Source organism: Dryobates pubescens, chromosome 35 (genome assembly GCF_014839835.1).
Source record: "Dryobates pubescens isolate bDryPub1 chromosome 35, bDryPub1.pri, whole genome shotgun sequence".
NCBI classification, from domain to species: Eukaryota; Metazoa; Chordata; class Aves; order Piciformes; family Picidae; genus Dryobates; species Dryobates pubescens.
Genome location: NC_071646.1, coordinates 5,243,616 through 5,269,228, shown reverse-complemented (window position 1 = coordinate 5,269,228; position 25,613 = coordinate 5,243,616). Strand labels below are relative to the sequence as shown.

General features: G+C 56.7%; 1 protein-coding gene across 1 annotated transcript; it reads right to left on the bottom strand.

Moving 5' to 3' along the window:
• Positions 1-12,886: 12,886 nt before the first annotated feature.
• MTCH1 (mitochondrial carrier 1) lies at positions 12,887-24,981 on the bottom strand. Its single transcript, XM_054176295.1, has 13 exons — positions 24,777-24,981; positions 24,457-24,716; positions 23,593-23,677; positions 22,136-22,242; positions 20,446-20,523; positions 19,933-19,990; positions 19,238-19,289; positions 17,841-17,900; positions 15,871-15,964; positions 15,479-15,526; positions 15,230-15,297; positions 14,103-14,178; positions 12,887-13,412 (listed from the first exon to the last, which is right to left on the bottom strand). The coding sequence occupies exons 1-13, from the start codon at positions 24,979-24,981 to the stop codon at positions 13,338-13,340; spliced, it is 1,266 nt and encodes a 421-aa protein (XP_054032270.1). The 3' UTR covers positions 12,887-13,337.
• Positions 24,982-25,613: the final 632 nt, after the last annotated feature.

Below are 25,613 nucleotides of genomic sequence, written 5' to 3'. Positions count from 1 at the left end.
GCTTGAGCCACTGCACTATGAAACCACACAGATGCACACACAGGCTCCTCCTCTGACTTCATTTCAGCCCAAGCTAACACATTGGCCTGGCATTTGCAAGCCCAATGCAGGGCTGCCATGTGCTTTTTGCAGAGCTGGGCAAGTTTGCCAAGGCCAAGAAGGTGGAGCAAATCCTGAGGGTCCTGCACCAGCACCGATCGGCTTGAACCGATGTCCTTACAGAGCAGGACTGAAAGCCCTTCAACAGCCACGTGGGGACTCTGTAAGCCCTACTCAGGATCCCAGGTGATGAATGAGACTTTACAACTGACCATAATCCACCTGTACCTCCTTGTGGTAAAGCTGAGCTCAGACGAGCAGGCAGAGCCTGGGGAGCTGAGCTTAGCAGCCTCTTACAAAGCTCCCTTTGAACTCTCGTTCAAAGCCCTGTGGAGAAGACGCCTGCCTGCCCTCCCTCCAAAGAGGCTTTTCCTGGGCTTCATCTGGCTGTTTGCAGCCAATGCAGCTGCCCTGTGGGCTGCAGCTCTGCTGGGCCTCCCTCTGGCCTGTCCCAGGCTGCTGAGCCCAGCGGGGAGAGGAGGCAGACGGCGTCACGGCACCCACGGCTCAGAGCAAGGCTTGCTCTCAGCCTGCCTGGAGCAGCCATGGCAGACAGGGAGGGAAGCCCTGCCCGGGAGGCATCTGCCTGCAGCAGGGCTGCACTGGTGATGCACAGGGATGAGCAAATGGGTTGATTACACAGGGAGAAATGGACACTAATCGTATCCAGATTCACCAGCTGCAGGATTTCCTCCTGAGCCCTACAGCACAGGAAGCTCTTGGAAGCTCTTACCTGCTTCGTTATCCTGGCTCTGTTCATTAGCTCTTCCCCCTGCCCTGGGAACCGCGGCTCAGCTAATCCCCTGGGCCGGGGAGGGCCCAGACTTGCAAAGCTGAGCTCCAGATGGGAGCTCCCACAGTGCTCACGGCTGGATCCAGCTCCAGGTCAGGGGCCTGTCCTGGCTGTCGGCTCCAGCACGGCCAAGCTCAACCAGCTCACATTTCCTTACTCTGGAGCTTGTTGCCAGGCTCTTCCTTTGCTGCTGCCTCTCTGAATGGTCAGGAAGATTCCAGAACCAAGCAGAGCAAGTTGTGTAACAAAGACCATGCTGGGGTTCGGCACATTGTGTGTCTCCATGTCTCTGCTGAGATGCAGCTGCTGCTGGGGTGGAGTCCAGCGTGTGTTGAGCAGCACATGGCTGACAAAGCCAGCAAGTGAAGGAGCTGCAACGGAGCTGCAGCAGAGGCTGGCCAGACTGAACTGGGAGGTGGTGCTGGACCTCATCTGCACTCCTACTCCTGGGAGACTCCAAGCTGTTGAGTGGTCAGGTTTCAGCGCCTGCTTAGCTTTTGTGCAGTGCCAGCTTGGAGAAAGGAGCAAAACCCTCCTGGCCTCAATGATCTTACAGGCCTGTTCCAACCTAAACAGTTCTACAATTCTGTGATTCTATCCATGCTCCCCTGCAGCCACCCCAGCTCTCTCCAGCCACAGAGATTAGCTCCCAAGGCAGTGCTGCCGGAGGGATGATCCCAGGCATCCTCCCTGTGGAGCTGCTTGGCTCCCAGGCTCTCAGCCCAATCTTTCTCCCACAATGAGGAGCCCTGGGAGCAGCTATGCAGAAATTCAAGCTGTTGGTCGTGCTGGTATCAGCACCACCCTACCCTGACTTTTGGTGGAGTTCCCACAAGAGGAACACAGCCTGCTTGAAAAATGTTAGCACCCAAGCTGTTGCTCCAAGTCAGGCTGTTTGGGACCCTCTCTCCTTGCATGCCCAGGGTGCCTCCACTCCTAGCCTTCACGTTTCTGTTGTCAGACTCAGTGCAGGCAGATTAGCCTGCTCCCTGCTCCCAAGCCATCCTGGCTCCACACACCAGGATGCCACGTGCTGCCCCTATGACCTCCCAGTGCCCAGCACTGAGAAAGCCAAGACTGAAGGAGAGAAGTGCTCCCTGAATTCTTGGTCCCAGAACCTCCCTGCCCAGCCAAAGCTGCTTCAGATCACTATGCCTGGCACTAAAACATCAGCAGAGGCCATCCTGTCAGTTCACACCAGGCCCTGAAGATCCTAACTGCACAGTCAACCAAGCCAGAGGTGGCCGCAGTGCCCCGCAGAGCCCTCAAGCTGGGAGGGAAGGAGGAAGAAGCACAACCCTTGTCGTGGTCTTGCAGGTGAGGAGATACCTCCTGCCTTGTCCTACATGGGCCAGGGCTGCCCTGGGGTGCACAGCCATCTCCTCTGGGCTGGTCCTCAGCCCCACAGGCCCAGCAGGATGGTGACACTGATGTGCTGGCAGCAGGCACAGGTCAGAGCAGCACTGATGGGAGCAGGAGAGGTGCTTGCGAAGCCTGCTTACAGACCTCCTAAAGCCACAGGGTGCTATCAGCAGGGTGATTTTTGGCTGCCATCATCACAACAATGCAATTTTCCTCTCTTGGTCTCCACAGACCTCCCTTTATGCAGCATATTGGTGATGCTCTTTGCTGGGCTGCTTCTTCTCTTACACTTTGTGTAGCCAGGACTATGCCACGAGCGACCTTAGCTTGCCAAGCCCAGTGTGCATCAGCCCTGCCTATCTCCTGGGCTTTCCAACCACAAAGCCAGACAGCACAGCTCAGTGCCCATGAGCAACCCCTGAACAACAAACCTCTTGCTTTGTCCTCCCAGACCTCACCTTTCTCAGCAACCAAGGGCCATCAAAGATAAACAGTAGCCACGAGCAACTCCACAACAGCAAACAGGAACCAGTGGAGGGAAAACGAGGAATGAAAGAGGTGGAGAGAGAGAGAGGGAAAAAACCAAACTGCAGGAAGGAAAACAAAGTAGATTGATTCTGAGTGGTAGTTGTAGGGTGGTGTGGAGGGTGAATGAAATCTGGGTACTTCTGGACACTATTTGTTCCCTGTGGCACATGAAGCTGCTAGCATCAGCTCCTCCTTGGATGTGTTTCTACAAGGATCCCATTAAACTGCACCCAAATCCATGGGACCAATTAGTGGAAAGGCTCAGGACAGAGCCCACAAAGGCCAAATTCAGCCTCTTTGCCCTTTTACCCCCTCTTTCCCCCCAAGAAGTGGTCACTGGAGTGCTGAAGCTGATGACATGGCTGGTCCAGGGTGGAGGAAGCTGATCCCTTCAGGTCTGCTGGCCTGGGCAACACAGAGCACAGCACTTTCTGCCACTCTTAAGTCAGGGCATTTTCAGCAGGGCAAGTTTTGCTCTGAGGTTTTTCTGGGGGGAGGTGGGGTTGCAAAAGTAAAAAGTAAAAAGCCTGCTTTGGCCAAACCTGGCCCTTTTAAGGAAAGGAAATTTCCCAGAGCCACCCTTGACAAACCTGGAGGCCTGATCCTGCTCTCAGGAATGTCAGTGTGAATCCAGAGTGGCTCTGCTGGCTGCTGGGGGTTAGAGCAGCCGAGCGAGGCTCCTGGTCTCCTGCCTGGAAATGGAACAGAGCACCAGAGCAGCCTGAAAGCAGCCTTGGGATTCAAAGCAGCAAGATCCAACTCCCAGTTTCAAGAATTCATCTTTTTTTTTTTTTTTCTGCTGAGCCATGTTCTGGAGCCCAAGGCCTATTTTGCTGTGAGCTGTGTGGAATAAAACAGCTGCGTCCCTTGGCTGGATGGCTCTTCCAGGGGTGCCAGATGTTTTGCTTAGGACACGTCAGAAGTGTCTCTTGCCTTGAGCCCAGACTTCTTCTCTCTCTGTCTCTCTCTCTCTCTTGGGCTGCCCACTGCAGAGCCCACTGGAGCTTTAGTTCTTATGTCCACCCTCCTCCAGCTGTTCCTAGGGAAGCAACAGGGATTGGGAGCAAAGTGGGGGAAAAGTCTGGGTTCACCTCAGCTCTTATTTGTATCAAGAGTCTGTAAGGAGAAAGCTGCACTGATGAACAAAATATTTGTGCTGCCTTCTCTGTGCACAAAGGAAGGGTCTGGATGTTGAGCAGTGTCTGTGCACAGTCCCATGAAGGGGCAGCCCAACACATCTTGCACCCCATAAATGCTCCCAGCTCCCTCAACATGGGAGTTGCAGCTTCCAAACCAACCACAAAGGAGCCTGAAAACCTACCTATGGCTATCAGTGAAAGTCCTGGCTGCCAAACCTGGGTGCAGGAGGCCTGGCAGCTCACTGTGGGACCAGGAGGATCCAGGACACCCAGGACAGCATCTCTAGGAGGCAAGGGGTAGGGGAAGCAATTTTGGAGGTGTCCCCAGAGCACAGCTGAGGTAGGCAGCATGGTGGGTCACAGAAGCAAGGCTGGGCTGGGGTGTTTGGGTGCTTTGTGGCCAATTCAAAGGCTTTCCTGCAGGGCCATGTGTCACTCACTGAGAGAGGGATAGGGAGGAGGAGGAGAAGGAGGAAGAGGAGCAGGGGGGAAGCCAGGCCACACGGAAGGAGGAGGGGAAAATTGGGTGAAGGAGAGGGGTGGCCCCGTGTGCCTGCAGAGTGCAGGGCAGCCGGGAGGGAGGACCCTGCCCCGCAAACAAGCTGCTTTTGTTGCACCCCAAAGGGGGCCGAAAGGAAGTGTGACAGGAGGAGGGCAGATCCGCAGGCGCTGCGGCCGGGCTGCGGCCGGGCAGACCCTGCAGCGCTTCGGCGTGGCGGTGCCGAGTGCCAGCCGGGTGTGAGGGCAGAGCCACAAACCTCCACGAGGCAGGAGGTGCCGGGCGGCTGCCAGCAGCCCTGCAAATCATCCCAAGGCCTTGGCGAGGCAGCTTCCTCCCAGGAACGCCCGGCTCAGGCCGGCTCCAAAGCCTAAAGGCCTCCAGCGCCCTGGGAAAAGCTGCTTCCAGAGCATTCCCTCGGCTGGCTTCATCCTCTTACCGCGCTGCTGGGCATCTCCCCGGCCCTGCTGCCCGCCCTGGCACACGGTGCCAGCCTTGAAACACAAGCCAGCTTCTAAACAGTTAACGCTGACAAAAGCAGCCCGCTTGAGTTCCCTCCTTCCCCAATGTTCCTGGTGTAATTCACCCCCCCAAAAAAGCGAAATCAAACGATCCTCCTCCTCCTCTGACCTCGCCCAGGCGTCCTCCCTCCTGTCCTCCCTCTCCCTCCTCTCCCACCCTTCCCATGCCCCCACCCTGCGCTGGCAGGGTGGGCCGGGAGCACGCGTGCCCGCTGCTCTGCTCGGCACCAGGAGCTGCCACCACGTTAGCTGCGGCTGCCATGTTGAATTGCAAATCCGACATGATTCGACAGATTTTTTCCTGCCCGCCTCAGTGGTGCCCAGTGGGGAACCAAAGAAGGACCCAGGCGACGGGCACCCAGCCCCGGGTGGCTCTCGGGGACGTCCCGGGTGGCGGGGTGAGGGCAGGGAGAGGAGTCGCCCTCCAGCCCCGCTCCAAACACCGCAGGTAGGGACCTGCCTATCTGCCACACATCCCTCTCTCTCTCCAGGAGACCCATTTTAAAGTGGGCTGCTTTAGCACCAAGAGCCAGCTGGGCACGGCGAGAAGGGGCTGGTTTTTGTTGAGGGGGGGAAGAAGAAGGCAGCTTACAGCAAGAAGAAAGCGCCGGAGCAACTGGAGGAACAAAAGGTTACTTCGAATCAAAGGCAAAAAAGAAAAACACCAAAACACCAAAAAACCAAACCTAAACAAAACCCAAAACCAAACAACAACCAAAAAAAAAACCCAACAAAACAACAACAAACCAAACCAAAAAAAAACAAAACCCACCCAACCCCACGGACAAAAAAACCCAAACCAAACCCAAAAAGAAAAACCCCAACCAAAATTAAGAGCGAGGTTCAGTTTCGTACCAAGGCAGCAAGGGAGACGCACCGTGGAAGGGAGTGGGTTTGTGGTGGAGCGGTGGCTGGGTTTAGCTCCGCTTTCTCCGGACAATCACCAGGGAAGGATCCTTTTCTGAGAAAGGCCAGTTTGAGTGAGACAGCTTTTTTTTTTTCCCCCTTCTCTCGCTCGCTCTCTCTCCCCTTTCCTTCTCCTCGCAGCTCAACGCCAAGAAATGGGCGGTGCCTGGATGCCAGGCTCCATCTGAACGAGACACCCAAGGCCAAAAGGGAGGCTGGCACAAAGGCAAGCTGGCAGGAATTCCTGCACTGGGAGCCGCGCGCCCGCGGGATGAGCTCCCGCCGCCTCCCGAGAAACCAACCTCTGACACCGCCCGCTCCGCCAAGTTGCCCTGTTGGTTCGGGAGATGCCCCGCCAGGCTCAGGCACGGGGGGTGGAAATCAAAGGGTAAAGGGAGGAATAAAAAAACAACAAACCCAAAGCCCAAACCAAGATCACCCTTTGCATCAACGCAGGTTAAACAAAAGGCCTGGGGAGGTGCATTAATTTTTCCCGCCCCCCCTGGGCTCTTTTCCTGCCTGCCCATCCTTCTCCTCCCTCCTTGCGCCCTCCATTGCTGGCTCCCTCGCCCGGCGCCCCAGCGTCCAGGCAGAAATGAGCCCTGGGCTCCCTCCTTCCTGGTTTTAGCAGGACAGGAGGTGACGGCTCCTTGAATAGGAACACACACACCCAAGATGAGAGGATTCCGGGGGGGGGGGGGCAGGGAAAAAAAGAACAAAAACCCCCCATATATATATATGTACAAACAACAAACCGCCTGCCATGGAGGAAGGCTGGGAGCAGTTGCTGCCAAGGGGGCAGACTGGGGGTGGTTTGGGTGCCAGGGAGTGTTTCTGGCCTTTTCTTTCTGCTGCTCCTAGCACCTGGGTTCTGTCGATTGTAAAAACGGAGAGTCACGGCGGGTTGTGGAAGGGACCGGAGAGAGCAAGGCAGGGGGGGGAAGAGGGGGGGCAGCCAGGGCTGGTAATGCTGCTGGGGAGATGCCAAAAATACAAAACAAAACACGTTTTCATTTTGTCTGCACCAGCCTGGGCGCAGGCGAGAGCGGGAGAGAGGGAGAGGGAGAGGGAGGCGCGCGCCACCAGCCAGCCGCCGCGCTCAGACGCGGGCCTGCGGCCACGTCCCTCCACAGCTGCCCCAGCAGCCGCTCCCTCAGCCCCCTTCTCCCTGCCCACCCAGCTTCGCCTGCCAAGTCCGAGTTGGCACAGCTCCCCCGGCTGTGCCGAACAAAGCCATCACCCATCCCCGAGCCGCCGCTGACAGTAAGCAAAGTGACAGGCGCATCTTCCGCATGTTAATCCAAATGGCGAGGAAGGCGGACGGGAGCCAGAGCCCCCCCCTGCCATGCACACACACACACACACACACACCCCACCCTGCCACCGACCCACACACCCCACCCTTGGCACCCAACAGCCCCACTGGCCTCGTGCAGGGATGGCGAGGCCCCCGCCGGCGGGAGAAGCGAAGCCTTCCTGTCGGCGAGGTTGAAATGAAGCCCAAGCCCTGCTCAGTGGGCAAACGAGGCCACTCGGCATCTGCTGTACCTGTTCCCGCTGCCTTCATCTCGCCTTGGAACCGTGACAAGAGCACACTCGCCTCTGGTGGGCTCTCAAAGCCGCGGGTCTGTAACCCTTTGCAGGAAGTTGGCACCGATCCCAGGTAGGACTTTACTCCCCGGCTTTCGCTCGCTCTCCCCCCCAACCTCCGCCTCCCGCTCCCTCCCCTCCGCTCCCCCACCCATCCTGTCCCTTGGGCCCCTCTTGCATCCCCCCCAAAACACCACCCGGCCCCCCATTCCCTCTCCTCCTCACGCCCGCCTCGTTGGCTTAGGGGGGCAACCACCACGAGGGGAGGCCAAGCAGTGCTGGCTGCCCACCGAGCCCCACGCGCCCGCCGCTTTTCCACACATACCCTTTAAGGATGACCTGGGCAAGACAGAGAACAACAACTTCCTGCTCCGGCTCCCTAAAACGCCTCTTTCCACGCAGGGGTTAGGCGGTGCAGTGAGATGGGGGGAGCTGGGAGGAGGTTTGGGGGTTTGTCGTCATTGAACCATGCTTGCTTTTTATTTTTGTCTCTTTTTTTTTGGCCTTTTTCCTTCTCTTGTTTTGCATTTTCCCACATTTTTTGCCTATTTTCCCTCTTTTGGGGCTTTTTTCCCCTTTTTTTTTCTTTTTTTTTCCCCTTTCCCCCCCTTTTTTCCTTTTTTTTTCCTTCCCCCCTCCTTTTTTCCCTTTTTCCCCCCTGCTTTTTTCCTCCCCCCCCCCCTTTTTCCTCCCCCCCTTTCCCTCTTTTTTTCCTTAATGCCTTTTTTTATTGTTTTAACATTTTTTCTCTTTTTTTTTTTTCCCAGCAGCCCAAACCCAACATGAAGGAAAAGGAGGAGGGAAGAGACATCAAATAGGAAGAGAATAGCTCCAAGTCGGCAGGACAATGCACGGGAAACAGGGAGATTAAGGTAGCTCTCCAAATCCATCTCCCCCCACCCCGTTTCTGAACCCTTCTCCCCCACGTCCTCCTCTTTTTTAATTCTCCCAGCTCCTGAATTATTCCAGTCCACGAGCGGGAGGGGAACGAACAGTCCGGAGTCCCTCGGAGCTGCCAAGAGCATTGCAACAGGAAAGAAAGAAAGAAAGAAAGAGAGAGAGAGAGAGAGGGAGAGCCAGGCAGAGCCCTTCACAATCGAGCAGCGAGAAGAGCAAGGAGAAATTAACATCCAATTAGTGCCGTGTTTAACGAGGGAGACAGAGGCGGCTGTTGTTTTATTGCCCTGTTCTTTTCAGGCGCATCTGACAGGCAGCAGGGAAGGCACCCCTGCTCCAAGTGACGTCATCATATTTTATTCTTTAATTATTTCCCCCCCACACCCCCTCCCCTCCTCTTCCCACCTCCCTTCATCTTTCCTCCTCCAAGTTTCACCCAGACCTCAGCAACTCAGCCAAGCAAATTGGGGACTTTAAGCATTTGAGCCACCAGCTCCCCCCACCCCCAGTCTCCTTCCCTCTTCCCCCCCCCCCCCCGCCTCCCCCCCATCCACCAACACCAACCCCGGAAAAACAAACGTGCCAACCCACCCCAGAGTCTTTGTTCTTCCAAAAAAAAAAATAAAAGAAAACGTTAAAAAGGGGAAAAACAAAACAAAACATGATAAAGGTTGGTGCTCGGGAGCCGGAGGGAGCCCAGAGGAGGTTTCTCTGCGTGCGAGTCCGAGTGGCTGTCCCCTCTCCGGTCCCTCTCTCCCCAGACGCTCGCTCGCCTTGTAAAACTTTGCGGCATGTGACGCTGCTCCAGCCTCTTCTGGCAGCCTGACAAGAGCTGTGCTGCCCGGCTGCACGGCTGCACGGCGCAGGCGGCTTGGGAGGGAGCAGCTCCATCCCTCCCCACCGCAGAATTAACGACGCTTCCAGCCGGGGCACGGATGGAGCCCCGCGCAGCCCTGCCGACCCTCGCCACGCCGGCCTGGCCCTCGGCTTGCAGCACAGGGAGAGGAGCCAGAGTGAAAGCTGGGGTGACTTCCCCCCCCGGCTTTCCCAGCTGGATGGGCCTCCTGCTTCTCCCTCAGGATGGGGGGCCCACGGCAGCCATGGGGGGAGGCATCTTGGCTGACCCCGGCTGGCCTGCGCTGCCACCTCTGAGGTCTCCACAGTGTGGGACGAAACAGCACTGGCTCCCCCCAGGAGTGCTGCCATCCTGGGAGGAGACAGGGTGGAGTTGAGGGAGTTCTGCCTCAAAAACAGGGGTCACAGCAGGCAAAGGGGATACAAGAAGCCACTCTTCCCCTCCTGCCGCAAGCCGGCGGCGCTGGATGAAGCCATCGCTGCCGGTGTGACAGGTCAGGCCACCGCACTGAGCTATCCAGTCATGACCTTTGTGACCTTTCCTCCTTGTTTCCAGACAGGATTTTTCTCGTCCAAGACAGGGTGAATCCAGCAGGACCTGGCTCTTCCCTAACCCTGCCACTTCCAGCGGAGGCCGTGCCAGGGGACAGGGCCACCTTGCTCCCGGCAAGGACAGGGCAAAGACAAGGCACAGGTCCGGGGCAGCTGCACCGCTGGCGCCTGGGTGTGCTCCAAGTCCCCACCCTGCACATTTCCCGGCAGCTCCCCAGCAGCAGGATCTCCTGCACCAGGGCTATTCTTTTTTGTATCTATCTGTCTATCTATCTATATATTTAAAGAACTATTTGCCTACGTGCTGCCGGGCGCTGCGGGGGAGCAGCACAAACAGCCTTATCGAGGGCGGCCGTGCCGCGGGGCCACTTCCTCCTGTGCAGCCCCAAGACGAGGCCCCTCCATCGCTGCTGGGGCTGCCAAGGGGGGGACCAGCAGCCCTCGGCCTTCCCCCCTGACCAGACACCAGGCTGACAGGCACCCTGCAGCCGTTGGAGAGGTCTGCCTGGCTGCTTTCCTCCTGGCTCAGCTGCGGGGAAGCAGCAGGGCTGGGTGGGGGTTTGGTTTTAACTGAAGGGATTACAGCAGGATGGGCTCTGCGAGGAGAAAGGGAAGGATGATGGAACTGATCCCAGCTCAGCTGCACTTTCCCTGGGCACAAGGGCTTCACCAGCACCTCCTTTCTCAATCCTGCCAGACCCAAGTGTCTGCGCCCTGCGGAGACTCCGGGCAGCCTTGACCTGAATTCCCCTCTCCCGACTGCAGTCGCTGCCTCCCTTCTCCCCCCTGGCAGCTGGGAGCAGATGAGGCCAAAGTCCTGGCACTCTCCATTTTCCAGGGAGAGCTGATAAACGGTGAGGGCAGGGAACAGCAGCCACCTCCACCCATCCCGGGGCTGTGCAGGAGAAAGTCAATATTTAAACCCACGTTTGTTTCCTGGGCAGACAGCAGTGCACTGTGTGGGGGAGAAATCCCTGGCTCCATCCCAGCTGCTGGACTCAAACCTCCTCCTCCACCTCTTCATTTGTTCTCCCAACCCTGAATCCCCTCTCCTGCGGGAGCAGGGCCTGTTTCCACCAGCTGTGCCCTACAGACACCTGCTAATGGGGCAGGAATTTAAGGGCGGGGGGTGCCCAGGCAGGGTTTGGCTGCCCCCTTGCCTGCTCCTGCTGTAGGTGCTGTCCTCACGGAGGGGACACCTCAGATGAAGCATGGGGCAAGAAGAGGGGTTAGAAACAGGAGGAGACGTGGCAATATCTCACCACCCTGACTGGCAGCCCCTGCTCCAAGGTTAGGCAGTGCCCTGACAGCCTGGACACCTGCTTCTCATTTCAATTGACCAAGAAATTAGACTCAAGTGCTGTGCTTTCCAGCAAAGTCCCAGTGAGCTGGGCAGCAAATGCTGGCAGGATGCTTGCTCTGGGGCAGGTTGAGGTAAATTCCTTTGGTGAATTCCTCAAAGGAAAGGAAATAGCACTTCTGCTGACAGTGGCTGCAGCCAGGCTGTGCGCAGGGTGTAGGAGGTTTTACAGGCATGTGACTGGCAGCAAGTGGCCTTCGTTTTGAGGGTTAAAGACAGATGTTCCTGAGCAGGTGTTGTGTGAGCTGGGAAATGCAATGCCCAGTGCTGGGGTAGGGGAGAAACCAGCTAATGCCATAAAAAGCTGGTGGCTAAGGATCCTGTGCAGGGAGGGGGAATGGAGTGGCTGAGTTCACTTGATGGATCTGACAGCAGTGAAAGGTCTCCACCATCCCTTCCAGAAGAGCTGATTTTTGACTGTAAATCCCTGCTTTGCTGTGTGTTGTTTCAAGCAGCCAAGCCCACAGCTGCCTCCACCCTGACTCCAGGTGCACCCAGCGCAGTTTGCTCAGCCTAAACCTGCTGACTTTCCACGGGAGGGGAGGAAAACCAGAGGGAATCTGAGTTTGCAGCCACTGGATTAGCTCCTGCTTTGGGGGAGAAACCAAAGGAGTGCCTGTTTTAAACTGAAACCTTCCTATCATGCAGGGGAGAGGAGGGGGGAGGGAAATAACACTTTTGGAAAGAAGAAAGACCCCAGAGCTGTTGTTTGATAGCTGTATTTTGGAACATAGTTAAATCCTCTTTGAGATAATCTCTGGTGTTAGGGAACAGGGCCATGCATTATTTAACTTCTGTTACTGTAACATAAACTGGAGGGGAGGAAAGGAGGACAGACAGGACCCACTTGACGACACCAAAGGGAGCTGGGTGGGGGCTGTCGGTCCCAGTATGTACCAGCACTGTCCTGCAAGCCCTGGCTGGGAGGTGTGGATCAAACCTGGCTGATGGAGGAGAACCTCTGTGAGATGGCAGGCTGGGGGCCTCAGGGGACCAGGAGATGTGACCTCAGTTGCTGCTGCAGCCACACATGAGAAACCTGCTCAAGGCAAAAGCCTCTCTCCAGGGAGTGCAGCAATAGCTCTGTACAGAAGACTGCTTCGTGAGGGGACAAAAATGGGGGAACCCTGCCTGGCTGCCCTGCCAGCACAGACTGGTGCAAAAGAACTTCTTGTCTGGGGGGCTAAGTTTAAAACCAGCTCTGCTGCCACCATGAGCTCTGAGGAGCCCTTGACCAGCCTGACACCTTGCAAGCCTGTGGCCAGCTCAAGTTTTTTTTCCTTTATGCCAGATGGCAATGGACTGAGTGCCCTCCTGCAGGGAGAACACAGGCAGCACCTCAGCACCACAACATGTGGCTCCATGTCACCAACAAAGGGGTGGTGATGGGGTTCAGCAGCAGCCTGCTAGGGGTCATGATCCTGCTGCTGCCACGACTGCACCACAAGAGTGTCCCAAGTCCAGCCTAGGACCCCCCTGCCTGCCCAGGGCACACCCAGCAGCTCTGTTGGGTGTATCCTAAATACAGCCAGGCCTGCTGCAAAACTCCTTCCCAAAGCAGCTGCCATCTGCACTGCACATCCCTCCCCACGTGCTCTCTCCATGTCCAAGTCCCAGCACTCCCTGGAGCTGAGCCATACCTGCCCCTTCGGGACAGCTCTCTGTAGTGGGACCCTGCTTCCCTTTTCTGCTGCTTTCATGCCCAGGGAAGGTGGAGTGCTCCCCAGTGTTCAGGTGCCCTCAAAACCTTAGCTATGGGTCACACAGTTGGTGCTGCCCTGCCCTCTCCAAAAGAGGTGAGGTGGGAGTCTGGCCAGCTGGCACAGCCGTCCCAGCAAGGTCACCTCAGATCTCTTGCTGCTTCTCAGCTGGGGCAGAACGAAGCAGTCTTTTGTCCCTGCCCCTCAGGGCTGGCTCCTTTAGTACCTGGGCAGTTTCTGGTTTCCTGGACTTCTCCAGTGTCTCCAGAGCTACAGCCTGGACCAAAGAGACAAGACAACAGCCTTCTGCTCTCTCTGCTACACCTCCTGGTTGAGACAGCCATGAGGATGGAGCTTTGGTCCAGCTGGAGCCTGAAGCCAGATGTCCAGAAGCCAGCTTGTTGCTGGCCTTGCTGGAGATGAGATGTCTTGTTCTGGCACCAGGGGCTTTGGATTGGAAAGAAAATAATAGACACAGATTGAAACAAGCTGAGGATGTCTGGAGGAGTCCAAGGGCCTCTCCCCTCCCTGCTGGGTCAGTCGGAGGGGAAGCAGCCGGCTGGCATCGGGGCCCTGCGGAACAGCAGGCTGGAGCCACGGAACAGCTGCCCCTGGGGAGGAGAGAGCAGAGGGTCAGGGCAGCCCTGCCAAGACCTGGCTGGGCAACTGCAGCTGGTTTAGCAGGGCCTGACTTGTGCCCACAGCAAGGCCTGAGGGCCCTGGGCTGCTGCAGAGCGGAACGTGGGGTTTCAGCCCCATGGGCACTGGGGTCAGGCATTTCCCCCTGATGGACTGACGGAGAGGGGCAGAGCCACCTTCCAGAGAAGTTGTGGAGGCTCCAAGCCTGGAAGTATTCAAAGACAGACTGGATGGGGCCTTGAGCAGCCTGGTCTAGTAGGAGGTACCCTTGCCCATGGCAGGGGGTTGGAACTGGCTGGGTTAAGGTCCCTTCCAACCCGAAGGACTCTGAAGATTAAGTTCTTTCCTTTCCTAACTTTTCTGTGTGAGGAAGGGATGTGCATACACATCTCTGGGCTTCATATCTGGAATGTGGAAGCACCTTGTGCTGCTTCCAGACATGCTTTTGGTGTTGGCAAATATGGAGTTAACTGACTTGCAGAACCACTTTGCTTTGCTGCATGCAAGGCATTGGCTTTGAAAGCCTGCAGGCTGCAAGCTCTGGGCAGGTAACAGGCAGAGCAGTACCAGTGGCAGAACTGGAGGGATGGAAACAGGTTACAGAGCACATCAAGGAGGTAGCACCTGGAAAGAGCAGGAACCCAGAGCCTTTGCTCCCTCACCTGTGCACTGAGATACCTCCAGCAATGGATCCAGGATGTGAACACAGGAGCGTAGGGAGGGAGGCCTGCACGCAACCTGCATGGCAACAGGAAAGAGCTGAGCTGGTCCTGTGCAGATGTCACCTTACCCAGACAGGTAACACAAGAGCAGCAGGAAGAGTAAGTGAGGACACAGAAACAGTGTCCACCCCGGGCTGACAGCCAAATGCCCAGCTCAGTATTTACAGTGCACCAGATCAGGTAATCTAATGAGCCCCGGAGCGCAGAGACACAGAGGGCCTGGGATACACCAGGAGTCCAGCACCATGGGCAGTGCTACACCTTCAAGAGCCAGCAGATACTGAGAAAACACCACCCCAGGGCTTACATCCAGTCCCCATCCCATAAACAGACTTCTTGCAGGAGTGGGGCTGGGAAAGCGAGTCTGGCCCTGCTCCTGTCTGCATCCACACGCTGGGGATGTTTGGTCTGGAGGGGGCTGAGGGGAGATCTTCTGGCTCTCCACAAATCCCTGAAAGGAGGCTGGAGTGAGGTGGGGGTTGGTCTCTTCTCCATAGTATTAAGTGATAGAACAAGGAGAAATGGCCTGAAATTGTGCCAGGGGAGGCTTAGGTTGGACATTAGGAACAGTTTGGAACAGGCTGCCCAGGGAGGTGGTGGAGTCACCAGGCCTGGAGGCACTGGAAAACCAGGTAGACAAAACACTCTGGGACATGGTTTGGTGGCCATGGTGGTGGTGGGTTGATGGCTGCACTGGATGATCTTGGAGGTCTCTTCCAACCAAACCTATCCCATGGCTCTCTGATTGAGAGCTTTGCTTCTCCTTGTGTTGCTCCCCAGAGCCAGCATGGTCCCTTTGATCCCTTCTGCCTCCAGCCTAGCTCCTGTCAGACCACACCACCACGATTCTCCCTATTTCTCTCCACCTGAGCTTTTCCACTGCTGCTGCCTGTGCCCTCTGATCTAAAATTATAAGCAACCTGGGGCAGGAAACAAGGCAGCTCCACGAGGTGCCAGATAGTTTATGGGTCTGTATGAAAGCTTTACGACCCTTAGCAGAGGATTCAGACGACAAGGGGCTGGAAGAAAGGCAGGGAAAGCCTCAGATCTCAGTGTGAGGAACATACCCACAGTTGTTCACCGCCATGAGATCTCCCACAAGAAGGAATGGGTACGTCAGCATGCTCACAGCGATCTGAAAGCACAGAAAAGCAGTGGCCCAGCACATCAAAACAGCTATTCCCAGCTTTTGCTTGCCAGTAAAGTTCTCCTCATCTCTGGAGATAAATTACAGGCCAAGCTTTGCCCTCAGAGCAGGAGCTCTCACCCCCCAGATGGCAGGCAGAGGAGGAAGGGGATGGCAGCTGTCTACGTACCCCCATCACGAACTTGGTGTAGCTCCGGATCACCGATGCCTGGCTGAACTGCAAAGAGAGACCAAAGGGACTGTGGAGGAGGTGGGCAACACCAGGCTGTCACTGCCACTGCATGGCATCCCTCTGAGCCCGAGATGAAGGCAGGAAGCAGCAATAACCACACTGCAGCCCAGCTGAGAATGAGGGAAGACATTTGCTAGCAAACCTGATGCCCCGAACCGAACCACAGCAGCTGAACCACAACCCTGAGCAGCCAGCACCTTTGCAGGGTCCTACCCAAAGCCCAGTGTCTGGTTTTTGTTACATTAGGCATCAGCCTCCCCTGACCCTCTCACAGCTGCAGGTGCTTGCTGCAGGTCTCCCAAGCCCCCCCACCAGGCCCTTCCACTCACGTTGTCGTCCACAGCGTAGGTGTTGATGAAGTGAGCCAAGAGGTTGCAGCACCAGAGGAAGATGACATCCCCCAGGATGTGAGGGACTAAACCCCTGCAAGGGCAAAACAGAAGGATGTGAGGTGCAGAAGTGTCCCAGAGCCACCTCCCAAGGTGCCCAGTGTAGAGGAACCTCCCCACCCCCAAAATGCATCTTTCCTGTGGGAGGAACCGAAGAGGGGAGGGTTAGGCAGACCTCCCGAGCACGCTGCTGCTGCTGCTGCACAGGGGTGGTGAGGCCAGGAGAGGTGAGGGCTCCACAGTGGATGTGTTTGGGGGAGGGCTGAGGGCAGAAGAGCAGCAGTTTGGTCCTACAGATGCATTTTGTGTCCCCCCCTCCGCTGGCAGTGTGATTTCCTGGAGGCATTGTAGAGCCCTCCTGAGAGGCTCTGGGCTGTGTGAAAGCCTTCCCTGTGAACTGCTCAGCTTAATTAGCCCACGACAGGGTTTACTTAACGTGGAGGGAGGGAACGTGGCAGCTCCTTTCCCATCACTTCCTCAGGAGGTGAAGGAGAGGGAGGGCTGCTGGCAGTGTGCTCCAGCCAGGCCCCACACCCCAGGAGCATCCCAGAGGAACCTGGGCAGGTTCCACAGCAGAAGAGCTGTGGGCTGCAGGAGGAAGAGGCAGGGACACCTGACTGATGGGGTCCCTGCAGATCCTCAGCCCTTTCCCCACAGGGAAGGACAGGGGGAGACTGTGATTGCTCACCCCTCCCTGACGTGTTCATGTGGGTAACAAGGGTAACAAAGCTGGAGAAGGGCCTACAGCAGCACTCATGAGGGGCTGAGGGAGCTGGGGGCTTTAGCCTGGAGAAAAGGAAGCTCAGAAGAGGCTCTCTACAGCTCCCTGAAAGCAGGCTGGAGCCAGGTGGGGATTGGGCTCTTCTCCTAAGGAGCAAGTGACAGGACAAGAGGAAACAGCCTCAAGCTGCCCCAGGGCAGGTTCAGGTTGGCCATCAGGAGCAATTTCTTCCCCCTGAAGGCTGTCAAGGCCTGGCCCAGGCTACCCAAGGCAGTGGTGGAGTCAGCCCTGGAGGGGTTTCAAAGCCGTGGAGGTGTGGTGCCGAGGGCCATGTTTCAGTGGTGACCTGGCTGTGCTGGGTTAAGGGTTGGACTGGATGATCCCAAAGGCCTTTTCCAACCTAAACAATCTGAGGCCTGAATTTTGTGACTGCAGAGCCAGAGACATCAGGCCTGAAGACAGCCTCCTGAAATTTGAGAGCTGCCTTTACTACCATCAAGAGCATCAAGTGAGTCACCTCCCCACGGGGAGCAGGGGCTGCAGGTGGTGCTGCTTTTAGACAGACAGATGGGGAAAATAGGCAAGAAGTGTCAGTTCAGGGGTTTCAGCCAAAAGGTGTCCACTAGACTTCCACCATCAATTCTCCCTGCTCTGCAAGTGCCTGGAGGCTCCTTTCAGCTCCTCCTGGTCCAAGCAGTGAGGGCAGGGCAGCACCACCAACCAGCAAGCCTGCTGCCAGCAGGAGCCACCTGCTCATTACAAGCCCCCACGGTGCTCTGCAGAGGAATGTGCTCCTCATCCAGGCCCTGGCTTTGGTTTCAACAAGGGGGCTCATTGTTGCACTTGATCCTGGGGCCTGTTGCACAAACAAATGCTTTAAATGGCCTCTCACTGAAAGACAAAGAAGCATCAAGGGAAAAAAGAAAAAGGTAAGGAAAGCTGCAGGGTTTCCTCTGGGCTCTGAAGGTTTGATTGAAGATAAGATCTAGGGCAAACTTAATGGTAGGCCTGGAGCTCTGTCAAAGGCACAGATTTCATCTGAGCCCAAGGGAGTGATGTGAGAGTCCTGCTCTCAGGCAAGGTTTCAAGGGGAGGGAGCTCAGCACCACTCAGAGGCTGGCAGAGTGGCCAGGAGACCATCAGGGCCCTCAGGCTGTGGGAGAAGGTGGGAGAACAACAACTCACTCACACAAAGAATCCCAGGATGCCTTCTTCCTTAAAGATCCTGCCGATGGCACTGAACACTCCACTGCCAAGAAAGGAAACCAGCTGTAAGAAACCTGCTGTAAGCCTGCAGGGGCTGCTCCAGCTCTGGCCCAAGCAGCTTCACAAGCCCTCAGCAGCCAGCAGGCCAGCAATGCAATGGGCAGCTCTGCCCTGCTTCTCCTCAACCCATGGAGTAAGACCTTGTCAGCATGATCCTTAAAGGTCTTTCCCAACACAAACCCATTCCATGATGTTCACCATCTCCAAGTTGCTGGAGGCTGCTCTGAGGAGGAACCAGAGAGGTGGTCGTCCCAGTGTGACCTGTGCAGGTGGTTATTTCCTCCCTCTTCATCTCCATTCCCTGGCTGAGGTGTGTCTGTTGGCTTTGCAGATACCACCAGGCATGAAGCCACTCAGTCACTTCATCCCCTGGTGCACCAGCACTGCTGACACCTGACAGGTTTCACTGATTGCTCCTCTGCCAGACAGAGCCCATACTCACATCCTCTCTCCACTCTCACTCACAGAATGACTTAGGTTGAAAGGGACCTTAGAGATCACCTACCCCAACCCCCCTGCCATGGGCAGGGGCACCTCTCACCTAGACTTGGTTTCTCAAGGCTTCCTCCAACCTGGCTTAGAAAGGTTGGAAGAGCCCCTTGAAATCTTGGAGCCATCTCTTGGAGGTTCATCTCAGTTCCTCATGTGATGGTTGGACTCAATGACCTCAGAGGCCTTTTCCAACCAAAGCAATTCCATGATTCTATGCCTGCACCCTGCCAGCCTGCAAGAACACCTGGGGCAACACTCAGCTTGCTGACAGCAGTTTAAGTGCTGGAGCCAGGAGAGCTGTGCTTGACTCTGTGTGAGTGGGTGCACGTGTCACACGTGTCACTGTGCTTTGCTGAGCCTGGTTCTCAGCCCAGCAACCCTGGGAGCTCATGCTGGCAGTGGTGGGTTAGCTGCCATCAGCTCTAGCATGCTGTCCAGCACAGCTCTGCCCTGCAGAGGCACAGGGATTAGTGGAAAAGGCTTGGACAGCTCTTGCAGAATAGCAGAGCTGCAGCAGCCCTTCATATTCCCTCCTCTGACCTCCCTTTCTATTAAGAGCCAAAGCAAAGAGGCAGCAGACTCACTGTGTGATCAGCAAGGTGTGCCAGAGCCACCAGAACCCCCAGGGGCACAACAGGACAGAGCCCAACCTCCCCACACCCCTTCACCCTGCAGTCTCCCACCCTCTAACCACAGCTCAGATCCACTTCTCAGTCTCCCAAACCTCCTGGGCTGCCATTTCCCCCACTGCCCCTGGGCACCTGGCACAGCTGCCTGCCAGACTCACCCTTCTGTGTGCCCAGGCCCTGCAGGGCTGCAGCCACTCACCTGTACTTGACCTCCCGGCCCACAAACTGCACCATGCAGCGCACGGAGATCACTAGGAGGAAAGAAAGACAGGGCTGACAAAGAGGCAGAGCCAGTCTGGGCTGAAGGGATGCAAAAGAAAATGAGACCTGACCCTTCTGCCCTCCCTTCCTCAGCTCTCATCACCTGCAGACCCCCCCCCAGAGCTGCTCATTGCTGCAAGACTTGTTGGAAACCACTGCCCTCCCCTCTGCTGGAAGGCCTGGGGAGGATTTCTGACCACAACCCCAAGAGGACCTCCCAGACAAGGTGTTGGATGAATGGGGAAGAGAGAGCACCTCACCACTCTCAGAATCACACAACTGGCAGGGTTGGAAGGGACCCCAAGGATCATCTAGTTCCAACCCCACTATGGGCAGGGACACTTTCCACTAGATCAGGTTGCCTAGAGCCACATCCAGCCTGGCCTTAAAAACCTCCAGGGATGAGGCTTCCACCACCTCCTGGGCAACCTGTGCCACTCAGCTGGGTTAGTCCTTGATGGTCACCCCAAGTGCCAGCCTCCCTGAGCAACACTCAGACCCACATCTGCTCTGCTGCCTTCACAGCTTCAGTGGTTTCACAGGGAGCCACTTCTGAGAGAAGCAGCTCAGGGAAGGGGTTTGGGGGAGATCTTCAGTCCAGAGAGGGCTGCCAAGCAGAGGCCCAGGACTCACCATGCAGTGGGTGTGAGACAACCCGGGACATGCACTGCATCATCATCTCATGAGATGTCTGGGGAGAAAACAACTGGCATGAAAAGCTGCCCTGCTGCACCTACACAGACCAGCTCACTCTCCTCAGGGCAGTGAAACCCATTCTGGGTCCCTCCTGAAGGCTGCTGTTCAGGGCAAGCTTCTGCTCCTGTAAAAGATTTCACAGCTGGACACAGAGTGGTTACTAAGTGCCACAACCTTTTCACCCAGAGCTGCTCAAACTTCAGCCACAACCCACAGCTGAAGCTTCCTTTGCTCTCCAGGCACACAGAATCATCCTATCATAGAATCACAGACTGGTTTGGATTGGAAGGGACCTTCAAGACCATCTAGTCCAAGCCCCCTGCAATATACCTGGACCTATTCCACCAGCCCAGGTTGCTCAAGGCCACATCCAGCCTGACCTTGAACACCTCCAGGGATGAAGCATCCCCATCCCCAGTCACTCCTTAATGTGCAACATCCACTTCTCACCTCTTTCACCACTTTCCTGAGGGAGGTCTTCACATCATCCTTGTTAGAAACATGCTCCATGTCCTCCAGTGGGAAGGTCTGAGAAGGGAGAGAAGAAACATCAGGTCAGAACCGATGGGAGGTACTGAGCAACAAACCCTCAATGTCTGAGGGCAGGAGGAGAAGAAAACCAAGCAAGGAGGAAGGCAGGAAAAGGAAGGATGGAAAGAAAAACAGGGAAAGGGAAAAACTCCTGACCATGGGTAAAAGGCAAGTGGCTGTTCAAGTGAAACTACAACTGCTCTAAAAATGAGGGTTTGGGGTATGGACACTGTTCTCTTCCTGTGCTGCAGCACTACCCCAAGCTCTTAGTGACAGAGAGGGATAGGTGCTGTGTTCCTCCTCCTGTTCTCCTGTGCTGGAGGTGCTAAGCCCTTGGGAGATGGAGAGGGATGGGTGCTTTATTCCTCTCCATGTTCTCCTCTTGTTCTGCAGGACCTGAGCCCTAGGGAGATGGAGAGGGATGGGTGCTTTATTCCTCTCCATGTTCTCCTCTTGTTCTGCAGGACCTGAGCCCTTGGGAGATGGAGAGGGATGGGTGCTTTATTCCTCTCCATGTTCTCCTCTTGTTCTGCAGGACCTGAGCCCTTGGGAGATGGAGAGGGATGGGTGCTTTATTCCTCTCCATGTTCTCCTCTTGTTCTGGAGGACCTGAACCCTTGGGAGATGGAGAGGGATGGGTGCTTTATTCCTCTCCATCTTCTCCTCTTGTTCTGCAGGACCTGAGCCCTAGGGAGATGGAGAGGGATGGGTGCTTTATTCCTCTCCATGTTCTCCTCTTGTTCTGCAGGACCTGAGCCCTAGGGAGATGGAGAGGGATGGGTGCTTTACTCCTCTCCATGTTCTCCTCTTGTTCTGCAGGACCTGAGCCCTAGGGAGATGGAGAGGGATGGGTGCTTTACTCCTCTCCATGTTCTCCTCTTCTTCTGGAGGACCTGAGCCCTAGGGAGATGGAGAGGGATGGGTGCTTTACTCCTCTCCATGTTCTCCTCTTGTTCTGCAGGACCTGAGCCCTAGGGAGATGGAGAGGGATGGGTGCTTTATTCCTCTCCATGTTCTCCTCTTGTTCTGCAGGACCTGAACCCTTGGGAGATGGAGAGGGATGGGTGCTTTACTCCTCTCCATGTTCTCCTCTTGTTCTGCAGGACCTGAGCCCTAGAGAGATGGAGAGGGATGGGTGCTTTATTCCTCTCCATGTTCTCCTCTTGTTCTGCAGGACCTGAGCCCTAGGGAGATGGAGAGGGATGGGTGCTTTACTCCTCTCCATGTTCTCCTCTTGTTCTGCAGGACCTGAGCCCTAGGGAGATGGAGAGGGATGGGTGCTTTATTCCTCTCCATGTTCTCCTCTTGTTCTGCAGGACCTGAGCCCTAGGGAGATGGAGAGGGATGGGTGCTTTACTCCTCTCCATGTTCTCCTCTTGTTCTGCAGGACCTGAGCCCTAGGGAGATGGAGAGGGATGGGTGCTTTATTCCTCTCCATGTTCTCCTCTTGTTCTGCAGGACCTGAACCCTTGGGAGATGGAGAGGGATGGGTGCTTTATTCCTCCCCAAGAAGTGGTGGCCGAGTGCAGGCCCAGGCAGGCTCCCTGGCTCCCCTGCAGTAGCAGCAGGAAGCTGATGGATGGTGAGAGAAGCTGACCTCGACCTTTACCTTCTTCACGCTCCCCCTGGTGATGGTTGATAGAGTGCTGGAGATGAGGCGAGGAGTAAGGCCACGGAAGAGGCCTCTTTTCCCATCCACTTCCACAATGTGTCTGGCTGGGTAAGAAAACACCAGGCTGCTGTCAGCTGGGAACTGAGGAGCACCCCAAACACCTCCAGCCTCAGCTGAAACCACACCAGAGCTCGGCACGGCGCAGCAGCTGCTCTGCAGTCCCACCCAGAGTGATTTATTGTGAAGTCCTGAAGACATTTCCTACAGGATGCAAAGAATCCAGAAGTATTCCCTGCCACATCTGTCCAGCCTGGAAGGATAGCTCCAATATTTGGGGCTACTTCTGGTCTTGCTCACCTGGAAGGGCTGCAAGGTGATTTGGACTGAACTGGGGTGGGGTAGGGAGGGCTCAGCTCATGTGTTGTGTGCTGTCACCTCCTCCATCTGCTCCAGGGGGTCAGACTCAGGGCTGATACAGATCTCACAGTCCCTGCCCCACTACCTTCTTCCAGGCAAAGTTCTCCAGGGCTCCAGCCAACAAAAAAAACCCCAACAGATGCAATTCATCCCTGATACAAGGAGGTGGAAAACCCTACTGCATGCCTCTGGGCACCAACTGCTCTAGCTGCAGATGTCCCTCTGACTGCAGGGGGTTGGACTGGATGACCTTCAAAGGTCTCTTCCAACTCAAACCATTCTGTGACTCCCTAACTGCTCCTGCCCTGCACCCTGCTGTCCCAGGGATGTTCTGCACATCTCCATCACCCAGCACTGTAAACCCCTTTGGGAAATGCATCTTCCCAAGGGCAGCACCAGAGAGCATCCAGCCCCAGGTGTCCCAGGATGGCTCTGAAGCGCCCTTGTCCTGCTCCTTGTCTTGGGTCCCTCTCCAACCCCATGGCTACTGTTGTCTGATTTTGGGATCTGCCCAGCTCTGCTAGCAGGACCCTGCACTCCCCTTCCCCATGGTCACAGAGCATTCACCCACCCTGCTCCACCCTCCCAGAGATAAAACACCTTCCTTTTTATTCCCTTCTAAACATTTTACTTTCCCCTTTCTTGGCATTTCTGCCCCTTTAGGGCTCCGTCTACAACACAAATGAGCAGGGCAGGGGCACAAGTTATTGCAGGGCTGGGTGCCTGGCTGCCTTGAACACACCCAAACCCCTCCACTTAATCCCCCACAACCCCCTCTGCAACGGTGCAAACCCAGAGCAGCGTGCCCCAGGAAGGAGATGCAGCAGCAGTCTCAGGGCCACCACACAAACCACTACCTTGTCTTCAACAACAGGTATGTAGATGTGATAGCCTTGCAGCTAGTTGTGGTGGTTTGTGTCTCACTGCAGCCTCAGGATGATCCCAAGGGGATGGGGGGGCTCAGCTCAGCTGCCCTGGCAGCCTCCACCCCATTTTGGGGCAGGAGCCTGTGCTGGCAGGGAGGGAGGCTTGCTCACCGTAGGTGAAGAAGCCAGGCAGGTACAGGACCTTCCTCCCCAGCACGTTTCTTCCAACAATTGGAGGTAGTGGCTCATGCCCAACCTGCCAAGAGAACCCCCATGAGCATGCCCCTGCCCCTGTCCCAGTGTTCCCAAAGCCCCCAAAGGGCCCTGTCCCCCCCATCACACTCAGACACAAGGAGATCCCACGACAGGGGCAGTCCCTTCCCCATCATGCAGAGTCCTTACAGGATATTCATTATCCAGGGGTTCCCCATCCCTCCTTGCACAGGAGCCCCCATTGCAGCAGGCATCCTCCATCTCCCCCCCCCCCCCCATTTTACATAGGTCCCCATCCCACCGGGTGTCCCCAGCTCCTGTCACCTGAGGGGATCCTGATATCCCTGCCATGAAGGAGCCCCCACTGTATGGGGGATCCTCACCCCTCCATTATACAGAGCTTCCTCTGTTACTGCATAGGGGTTCCCATTCCATTACCTGTGGGGTTCCCATTTTGGGAGGGGTCTTCATGCTCCCATTATGCAGGAGCCACCATTATAGAGCTGCCCTCCTCCTCCCCGTGGTAAAGGCAGCCCAACAGCAGGTGAGCTCACCCTCTGTTCCATAGGGGGGTCCCTTATACAGGGATGTTCCACTCCCCCCCAGTCTATAGGTGTCTCCAATCTGTCCCCCATTATAAAAGAGGGGGAGGGGTGGCATGTATATAGTGGTCCTCAGCATACGGGATGGGGCATATATATATATATATATATATATATATATATATATATATATATATATATATATAGGGGTTGCCCTCCCTTCATTATATAGGGCGGGGGTCCCATCTGCCCTTCTTCGCCCCCCCCTGCGACCCCGGACCTGGACGAGCAGCTTGACGTAGAGCAATGGGTGGCTGGCGGCGGCGAGCCCGGCTCCAAGCACCACGAACAGCCCCTCGGCGCCCTCGGCCCGGGCATCTCCCCCCGGTCCTGCCTCCGCCGCTGCTCCCCCCAGGCTTGGACCAGTCGCCTCCGGGCGCCCCGCGGCACCGCCAGGGGGCGCTCTCGTCGCCGGGGGCAGCGGCGCCGCCACCGCCATGGCCCCGCCGCCGCCACTGCGCCTGCGCCGCCCCCGGGGCGCTTGTGCGTAATCGCGTCATGCGTCACGGCGGGGGGGGGAGAGGGGGGTGCGGACGGGACCATTGCGGGAGCCGCCGGGGGAGCGCGGGCGGAACCATGGCGGAGGAGCCGCGGCGAAGGGAGGGGCCGGGGGCGCCATGGCAGGGGCAGGCGGGCGAGGGCCGCGCTGGGGCAGGCAGGAGGCAGCCAGGCCGTGGGGCGCAGGGAAGAGCCTGGCCTGGTGGAGCTGTGCTTTGTGAGCGGCTCCCCCGAGGGCTGTGCTCATGACGGGAGCTGCTGCAGGGCACGCACCGGAGGGGGTGGCCGTGGGGCTGCGGCCCGCGCCTCGCTCCGGCCTCTTGCAGGCCTTCAGGGCCCTTCTGGCAGCGGAGAGGTGCGGACTGGAGCCTGCCCAAGGAAGGGTCTAGAGCACAAGTCCTGGGAGGAGCAGCTGAGGGATCCGGGATTGTTCGGCCTGGAGAAAAGGAGGCTGAGGGGAGACCTCCAGTTCAGGAACCCTCAGTTCAGGAAAGATGTTGAGAGGCTGGAAGGTGTCCAGAGAAGGGCAACAAAGCTGGGGAGGGGTCTGGGGCACAGCCCTGGGAGGAGAGGCTGAGGGAGCTGGGGTTGCTTAGCCTGCAGGAGAGGAGGCTCAGGGGAGACCTTCTTGCTCTCTGCAACTGCCTGCAGGGAGGTTGGAGCCAGGTGGGGGTTGGGCTCTTCTGCCAGGCCCCCAGCACCAGAACAAGAGGACACAGCCTCAAGCTGTGCCAGGGGAGGTTTAGGCTGGAGGGGAGGAGAAAGTTCTTCCCAGCAAGAGAGATTGGCCCTGGGAATGTGCTGCCCAGGGAGGTGGTGGGGTCCCCATCCCTGGAGGGGTTTAGGAAGAGGCTGGCTGAGGCCCTTGGTGCCATGGTT